Source organism: Sphaeroforma arctica, assembly GCF_001186125.1.
Source record: "Sphaeroforma arctica JP610 unplaced genomic scaffold supercont1.695, whole genome shotgun sequence".
Lineage (NCBI taxonomy): Eukaryota > Ichthyosporea > Ichthyophonida > Sphaeroforma > Sphaeroforma arctica.
The window spans coordinates 1,829-11,456 of NW_014039863.1; the positions used below are offsets into that span (position 1 = coordinate 1,829).

At 40.8% G+C, this 9,628-nt stretch overlaps 2 protein-coding genes across 2 annotated transcripts in view; one reads left to right on the forward strand and one right to left on the reverse strand.

Moving 5' to 3' along the window:
• Nucleotides 1-1,560, forward strand: part of SARC_08091 (hypothetical protein) — a 3,227-nt gene extending 1,667 nt beyond the window's left edge. Inside the window, exons 4-5 of the mRNA XM_014297940.1 lie at nucleotides 196-393; nucleotides 578-1,560. Coding sequence (XP_014153415.1) covers nucleotides 196-393; nucleotides 578-787 — 408 coding nt within the window. The 3' untranslated portion in view covers nucleotides 788-1,560. The remainder of the gene's footprint in view (nucleotides 1-195; nucleotides 394-577) is intronic.
• Nucleotides 1,561-3,867: 2,307 nt separating this feature from the next.
• Nucleotides 3,868-8,106, reverse strand: SARC_08092 (superoxide dismutase). Its single transcript, XM_014297941.1, has 5 exons — nucleotides 7,930-8,106; nucleotides 6,874-7,026; nucleotides 5,709-5,787; nucleotides 4,857-4,966; nucleotides 3,868-4,225 (listed from the first exon to the last, which is right to left on the reverse strand). Exons 2-5 carry the CDS (start codon nucleotides 7,024-7,026, stop codon nucleotides 4,118-4,120), a joined length of 450 nt encoding a protein of 149 aa, XP_014153416.1. The 5' UTR covers nucleotides 7,930-8,106; the 3' UTR covers nucleotides 3,868-4,117.
• Nucleotides 8,107-9,628: the final 1,522 nt, after the last annotated feature.

Sequence of the window (9,628 nt, forward strand, 5' to 3'; positions counted from 1 at the left end):
CTACTACTACTACTACTACTACTAGTAGTATATATATATATATATATATATATATATATATATATATATATATATATATATATATATATATATATATATATATATATATATATATAGATTCATGTGTGTGTATATGCCTTTAAGTTCTCCTACTAAAGTCTCTGCTCCGTTCTTTCCCGCTCGCATCCACCGCAGGATCAAGCATTCTCAACACTCAACGGCTTTCTCGGGGGAGTGGCACAGTTGTTTGATGATGAGTTTAAAGTGGCCATTGAAATGACTGATAACCATTTGGGGCTGTCGCAGGTAGACACCACTCGCTTCCGCCGGGCCATATGGTTCTACATCCACCGGACATGTGGTATACTGCATGATGACTACGATTACTCGGAGGTGCGTGCGTGTGTATGTGCTTGTATTTGTGTTTATTTCTGTTTGTGTGCACGGTGTGTAGTTATATATTAGTGATCACTACCATACATAACGCTGTACTCTCACCCAATATATATATATATATATATATATATATATATTTATATACGCTCACATTTACCCTCCCACACATCCAAACCCACAGGTCAACAAACTCGTCGAGCGCCCCCTCAAATCATTCATCAAACGCATCACCTGCTATCCCAAGACCACCACCATGAAGGACTTTCTGGGCTGTCGGGCAGGCCTGAGAGATGCCGAGACAGTACACATCAGCATCCTCGCTACCGAGGCCAGGAAACAAGCCGAACTCCTGTTCTTCCTGCGCGCCTTGGCTGAGTATATGAACAGCTAGGCCGTGAGCGGCAAACGGTACGCCACACCCCACAGCTGCATTCAGGCGCACGTGGTGCGCATGTGCATGTGCGTGTGTGTGTGCTGGGTGTGTGCTATAGCGCGGTGAGGTGTGGACTATCGGAGGGTATGCCTCCTGGGACACACGCCGCATGTGTAGTATGCATGCGCTGAGTGTCTGCCATGGAAGCACGGGCGCAGCTATGAGTGGGTGTGGGAGGTGCATCGGCCAACTGGAGGGCAAATATGACCCTGTGTGGGGAGTTGAGGTGCAGTGTGCGAGTGCACATCGCCTTGGCAGTGTTTTGAGCTGGATACAAATCTCGGACCAGGCTGGAACCGTCCCGGGGACTCGTTGCCATGGCAATGGCGAAGCCGCTCTACTCGATACATACGCAATTTATGGCGGCGGATATAGACAACCGAACGGCCGCACAAAAGTATTCACAAATAGGACACAACTATCTGACCAATACGTGTGAGTGGATCAAACCATCTCTCACTGTACTACACTCTCCAGAAAGGACTCCTCTTCTCAGTGCCACGTCTTCGGCGCACGGTGAGGTACCCTTGAACTGAACTGTCCTGTCCTGTCCGAAAGTGAAGGATATGGTACTATGCGATATGATAGTATGCGATATGTGACTAGGTGACATCCCTGGCGGGTCGCCAGCGTCACTGAGGACTCGCTGTGCCACACCGTCTCGAACTACGGCACGAGTTCTCGATAGTATCGAGCACATACGCATACATACATACATACATACATACATACATACATACATACACACATACATACATACATACATACATACATACATACATACATACATACATACATACATACATACATACACACATACACATACACACACGCACGCACACACACACACACACACACACACACACACACTATTTATATATATATATAGACGTACACACCGACCTGTCTGCGTCTGCAACACTCCATATGTGTGGCTGGGTCGTGGTCTTGGGTCTTTATCTGGCCTGGTTTTGCCGGAGGCTTACCCACCAACACCTGTCTGATCGTTCTGACTGTGGTGTGCGTGCGTCCCCTTACGATATATACTCGACTAAGTACACTGTCGGTGTGGCAACAATCAGACCCCTCTACAGACCCCCTATTCGTATGTATCGGGTGGGGGGTGTATGTGCCCATGGCCTGTAGTCAGATGTAAGTCAGGTCGCTGCTTGACTCACAGGTCAGGTACACACACACACACAGGCAGACTCCTGCCCACACACACACACTACCGAGACGCTCGTACTTTTCTGACCCCTGTGGATAGTGTACATTGATATACACCAGGGCTTCTCGGGGGTTACCTACTACCTACCTACCTACCTACCTACCTACTTACGTACTCGCAATCAAAAAAAAAGGAAAAATATTAGTCAATAAAGTGTTGTTATGACACGAATCGGGTTATGTATGAGCAGGTGCTGCTGTGTCAGTTATTTGGGGAACGTGTTTGCAGATGTCTGTTGGCGTCCAAGCGTCTTGAACAAGGCACTACCCCGCCCTTAAGCCATTCATGCACGTCACTAGTTAGATGATGAGGCATGTGACTACCGTGAGAGCGTCATAGTTACTTCCGCCGTTTACCCGATGATCTCGGGTGGTTTATCCGATGATCTCGGGTGGTTTATCCGATGATCTCTGGTGGTTTATCCGATGATCTCTGGTGGTTTATCCGATGATCTCAGGTGGTTTATTCGATGATCTCTGGTGGTTTATCCGATGATCTCAGGTGGTTTATCCGATGATCTCAGGTGGTTTATCCGATGATCTCAGATCTTCGGTTAGGCTATGGTAAACCCTTAACCCCTCCCCCACTGTCTAGTACCGAAACTCGGGTTAGCTGCATCTCTACTACATTTTGCATCTCTGTAGACTCGAATGTTCTGAGACACTCGCTTCCTGCATGCTGGGATAATTATAAATAGGCTCAGCCTCTAGTAGTTTCAGTCTATATATCTGTTCAAGTGTAATCGACATCACTTACAATATCACTTTTGCGTTGGTTATTCCTATATGTCGGGGCTTTAAGTTGGGCATTTACTTTTTAAAGTTTGTACTGCTTCTATAAGGAGATGATGGGCTGTCCGAAGTTATTTAAGAACAGTTTATCAGAATTGTAGAGATGATTAGAAAGATGCGAGTATTTAAGTTTCGCATTTACTTTAACATTGTATTGCTCTTTTTATCTCTACAATTTGGGTATGCTTGGCTTTAAACTATAGAGCCCGTATCTTGCTAATTATCTCTATAATTCGGGTGAACTTTATAGTTTGGGCAAGCTTGGCTTGAGCTTGTTAACTTGTACAGCCTATATCTCCCTGTTTTTCTCTATTATTTGGGTAAAAGCTTGACCTCAAACTCGGACAACCCCTATGATCATCTCTATAATTCGGGTATTAAAGTATGATCATCTCTATAATTCGGGTATAAAAGTTTGGCTTTATCCTGTACATTGTACAGCATGCATTTATCCCACAAAGCCTTCACTGATGCTTAGTTCTCAAGTAGGCTCTAATAAGTTGTCCAAAACTCTAAAAACCCTACAGTATTACGCGCCTTGTCCACCTGCTCAGCGACTAGGGACGCTAGAAACCGGTGTAGCCTCTAGAAACCGTTACAGGTATAAACGTATATTTAGCTCGAGCCTGAATAGCCCAGGAACTCAGGCAAGGTAAACACAATTAAAAGTTATTCCTTTGCTGAGGAGAATTGTCATCGCATATCCAATAGCAAATCCAATAATTCCGGTCAAGATATACACAGTTCGACAATCATTCTCCAATTGTACAGAGTTTTGGCTGTAAATCGGATATTTAAGGTATTAAACGAGCACAGCGACAGCCCAGCATATTCACTCGTTGCATCAGGCCATGCATATTCTACACTCACACCTCCCTGAAAAAAAACCTCGGATTTTCGCGCACTATATTGTATCTAAAAGACTTCTATTCCGATTTAAACCCTTTTTGGCGCTAGAACCTATGTATAAGAACTGCACGGCATTTGGCAGTGAGTTCCGATTCGAGAGCATCCAGCGGTTATTAAAGCCATACACCAGTGGCAATTGCATCTGGTTAGATCGCCGATTTGCGCGGAAGAAATTAAACCCACAAATGCAGATATGAACATTTGGTTCACAAAACCGAAATCTTTCATTTATTTATGCGAATCTGCCTTCTATATATACAGCTTTTGAGCACCACATTCACTTAGCATTGATTTTCCCTTCCTTATAAGCCCCATATATACAAGCAATACATTCAATGAGTATATATATATATATCCCATTTACTTGGCAATGCCAATAACACCACACGCAGCTCGACCTCCAGCATGGCCAGTGGTCTTGGAGTCATCGTGACCTCCCTCTCCAAAGTCATCCGTGCCTTCGTGAACCTATGGCGTGGCAAAAGGTAACAGAAGATGCAAACAATGTATTGAGATTTGAATACAAGGAGGCTAAGGGGCAAACATGACAATTTTACATTGGATATAGACAGTGATGGTGATAATGTATACGTACTTTAGTACATGGTGTCTTATCTATACAATTATTTACAAATACCGTGTAACACTACATAAAAATACATACTTTCTCATGTGTACACGAATACATACAGGCATTCAACAACATGCGTACAAATCAACATACATAATCAATGATACCAGCAAGATACATACATACATACATATGTAAGTATACTATGTGTATATGTATATATAGAGGTATGCGATCACGTACAGATGTATATCATTCGATAAGGCTGACAATTCAACCACCGACTCCAGACATTCAGAATAGGTCAATGTGCTGCCGATGGTATAAACACTACCTTTACCAGCCCCATCAATCATAGTACGAGCCCACACCATCACACACACTATCCAAAGCATATAGCTCTGCCTACACCAAACCAGTATCCAGTAAAACACCCCTGCAATCACCTAAAACCATCTACCAACAGCCGTCTTTCCCCATATGCACAAGTAGATATGCAGCATGTAACGTGTATCGTATCCGACATACCACAACAGTGCGACCGATAATTCCAGACTTGCCGGCCAGCGCGATGTGCTTGTCGGTGATGTTGATAGTGGCCTTGCCGCTCTCATCAGCTGTGACGTTGCCGAGATCACCTGTACGCCCAGATGTATGTACAACCCCATCAGATACATTCAAACACAGAGGCTACGCATACAGGTATCTCTCTACATTCATCGTACGGTTGTGTGGTGTTTGATAGTGCACACGACTAGATCACCTGAGTACGGTAAAAAGTGTACTTAAACCAAAAGAAACCCTAGAACAAAAGCACTAAAAGCTATAACGTCCTTGTTGTGGTGTATAGGAATCGCCAGACGACACAGAGCACGATCAAGTATATTGCATTTTGCTCACCGCAGAAGCATGATCCACGAATGGGGGAACCCCATAACCCTAGTTCACACGGGGTTTTGGGATATATACTCAGAAGTCCTATATTATAACTGACTTCTATAGTATAACAGATTGAACCTATTTATAGCTTAATCTTGCTATGCATAAGATCTAGGCTATAGCCTATATAACAAATATCACCGATTGAATCTACCACAGAACGAATCTATATATTTTAACAGGCTGCTCTTACTATACCGAGAATCTAAATTATACTACAGCGCTAATCTATTTATAGTACACTCTTACTATACGGGAAATATAGAAATGTGGCTTAACGTATACCACGGAGTGAATCTATTTATAGCACACTCTTACTATACGGAAGTTATAGAAATGTGGCTCAACGTATACCCACGGAGTGAATCTATTTATAGCACACTCTTACTATACAGAAAATATAGGAAAGTGGCTTAACTTATAAATCTATTTATAGCTTACCGGCGTGTCGTTCGTTGTGGTTGGGGCCTCCGTGTTGCTTGCCCTCGGGGTTGAAGTGACCACCAGCGGATGTACAGCCCTGTCAACAGTCCATCATATACACAGTCAAAGATTAGTAAGACAGGCACCCTCTACATCTACATTCACAACGTACACGTCTACATACGTACATAATGTACACGGACTATACACATGTGCATAATGTACACGGACTATACACAGTCAAAGATTAGTGAGACAAAAACCCTGCATTCACAACGTACACGTCTACATACGTACATAATGTACACGCACTATACACATGTGCACAATGTACACAAAGTATACACACGTGCATAATGTACACGGACTATACACATGTGCATAATGTACACGTACTATACACATGTGCATAATGTACACAAAGTATACACACGTGCATAATGTACACAAAGTATACACATGTGCATAATGTCCACGGACTATACACATGTGTATAATGTAAATGGACTAAGCACATGCACATAATGTACACGGACTATACACGTATGCACACGGCCTATACACATGTGCATAATGTACACGGACTATACACATGTGCCATGCGACAATGCATATGCAGAGGTACGAACATGACTCAGAGGCAGCACACACCACCACAGTATAGGTGTACGTTCGGCGACACATAATATGTGCATCAATCCCTGATGCAGAGACTAGCACATAGGATAAGTGTAAATGCATACATATATGCCGGACAGAGTATTTGAGTTTAATGGAGGAATCTCAGACTCGATCAATTTATATTAGACTGATTATAGTTTAATAGTAAAGTAGCAAGTTATAAACACTATGTCGAATGTGTTCCGGTGCATATGGGTGTTTTCCGAATGAACATACTATCATCAATGTGGAAATTTGTCGCCTGACGCATGAAAGCAAATATTTACACAGATAGATATTGATATAAACATGTCCTCCAAGGTCAACAAACAAATAGATGTATCTTTCTACGTAACATTTATACCATAAAAGAATATGTAAAAATATACCATATTTCAATATATATATATATATGTATGAATGTATGTATGAAAGTATATATATGTATAAATACATATATATATAATTTAGTGTATATCATCATTATTGTCAATTTGTGAGCAGCTTACACACATAAATATACCTGTGTGTTGTCGCCGAACTGGTGAATGTGGAAGCCGTGCTCTCCTGGGGATAGTCCAGTGAGCTCGCCAGTGAGCACTAGGGAGTCGCCATCCTCCTTGAAGTGGATGGTGCCAGTCACCTTCTCACCTTTCATTACACATACAGCACTCATCTGTGCATGTAAAAGTATACCGTTTATCAATACATTGTAAAGTAATTATGTTTCGATACCAAGGATCAGTAATACGAAATAATGGGTACAAATCGCTCAATTGTATTCGTTCGACTTTTTAATAAGGAACATCGGAAAGTGAAACAGTGCGATATAAGACGTTCCGTGAGAAACGAAGTGTAACTTCGTCAATGGTGTCTGTATCGATAAAATTGTCATGTATATAGTTATATATAACCTTTCAATCTATGCATCTATAAACCTTTCATATATATATATATATATATATATATATATTATAGCTTATATATATATGTATTGCTTGCCCTCGGGGTTGAAACCTGTCTATGTAAAGTAAAGTGGTCGCACAGACCAGCCCATTATATAATCGACCAACTACTGACAGATATCTACTCAACTGTTTTAACGACTTATATTGCCTACCATACATCCACACACACCGAGAAGGAAGTATCAACTAGAAGTGCAAGATCACGTACTAACAATCAACCATACATCAATTAGAAAAGCAACAACACGTATTAAACATCAATCATACATCAAATAAGAAAGTAACACACGTATTAATCGAACATTAATTAGAAGTGCAACAACACGTCCTATCAACCAAACATCATTTAGAAAAGCAACAACATGCACTAACCGTCATCCATACATCAAATAAGAAAGCAACACACGTATTATCCATCAATTATACATTAATTAGAAGTGCAACAACACGTACGAACTATCAACCATACATCAATTAAAAAGCAACACACGTAATATCCATCAATCATACATTAATTAGTAGTGCAACAACACGTACTAACTATCAACCATACATCAAATAAGAAAGCAACACACGTATTATCCAATTCCGTCTTTATTCCGTCTGCTTACCTTGTCAAAGAAACTCTTTATCTAAAATCGCTCAATAATGGTTGTGGTAGGCTTTTCAAAGTTGTTTACGTTTTATATAAAACATCGATCATAATTAATGCTGCTTCCCCAAACATGGTCAATTAATCACACCCCTACGGCCTACTGGCCCTCTGCCTCCCACACCGCATTCTGCAGCCACTACGAGAGACTAGTGAGAAATAGTCATACAGAATAGTATAAATATGCCCCCGACATGTGGAGACTAAAAGTCTAAAATCAAACAGAATTTTGAGATTAATATTGTAAATTTGGAATAAGATAAGATTCTGATTTGTAAATAGGAGTGAACGTGGTGACTCAGTTTGTGACTAAGTGGTGAGTCACAGAGTCAGAGCCTCAGAGAGAATATTTATATTTTTTTAAATCTCTTGGAGCGCAATTATAGTAGACGTTGAGTCAATTGAGAGAGAAAGAGAGTAAAGGAGACCATTTATCATACCTCATTCATTTGAGAAATATCGTTTGTTTTTTACAAATAAAATATATATAGCCGTAAAAGGTTCGAGAAAATCCAGGATTTGACATTTTTGTTTATTACTTTTTTTATGTTGTTTATAAAACAAAACAAATATTCATGAATTTTTATCGTCAAATATATGTGTATAATACCTCTCCACGAAGGGCCTTTTTACAGGCTTTTATATCAATACCAAATTATTTAGTTTAAAGGAGGCCACTATATATGCAATTTCGTGTCGAGCAGAGCAGTGTGCACTGCTAAAGTCAAAAAGTTATACGTAGTGTAGATACTAAAGTCAAAAAGTTATACGTAGTGTAGATATATGTTGAACGTTAACAGATATTTTTTCAATTTATAAACGGTTAAACTTTTATTTATAAACTCATTTCTACATGGTCGAAATCGTTGATTTTGCACTTCAGAACTGCACCTATATTCAACAAAAGCCGACACATATATTATTTAGGACATAATATATGATCTCTAGAAAACTACACCTAAACAATATCGGTTGTTGTATATATGGTTTTAAAGTTTAACGTTAACCATTAATTTTTAAATTATAAACGGTTTAACGTAACACTTTTTTTAACATTAAGTGTGCAGTGCACACCAAGCTGTCCACGACTCCAAGAGTCCAAGGCCGCTGGGGCCTGGGCCTGGACTCTGGACTCCAGTCCTGGATTCTGAACCCTCACTCTTCTTGACCACTGGCACAAGACAAACGACAGTCCAAGACAAAGTGACCAGTCAGTCACCAGAGACTATAAGGGATGACCCACCCCCCAACTCCCAGTCCCCCACTTTCACCAGGCCTCTCTCTTCTTCTCTCTTCTCTTGTTGTTGTTGTTGTGTGTGGAAGTTATATATAATAAAATGAATGTATAAACAATGGTGTCTGACTTTTCACTTTTGACGATGTTATGGTATTTATTTACCACCCAGAGTCCCAGAGAGTTCACCACTCACGGGCCCTCGCCCCAAGCCCAAGGTCCCACGTCCCACGACCCACGGCCTGAAGTGGCCCAGGCCGCCCAGCGGTTAAAAAATACAGCTGATCACAAATCAGCTGACATTTTTTTCAAAAAGTATTTCGAATTTCTCTATTTTTGGAGATATGAAAATTTACTCACATATTTTTAAAATATTGTTGGAGTCGGAAAGTATTTACAGACAATTCGAGGACCGAGGACCGAT

Coding starts and splice junctions, on each gene's coding strand:
- SARC_08092 (XM_014297941.1), bottom strand. CDS start 7,026: ATGAGTGCTGTATGTGTAATGAAAGGTGAGAAGGTGACTGGCACCATC. Junction 4,967..5,708: donor CCACAACGAACGACACGCCG/GTAAGCTATAAA, acceptor CTGGGCGTACAG/GTGATCTCGGCAACGTCACA. Junction 4,226..4,856: donor TTATCGGTCGCACTGTTGTG/GTATGTCGGATA, acceptor GCCACGCCATAG/GTTCACGAAGGCACGGATGA.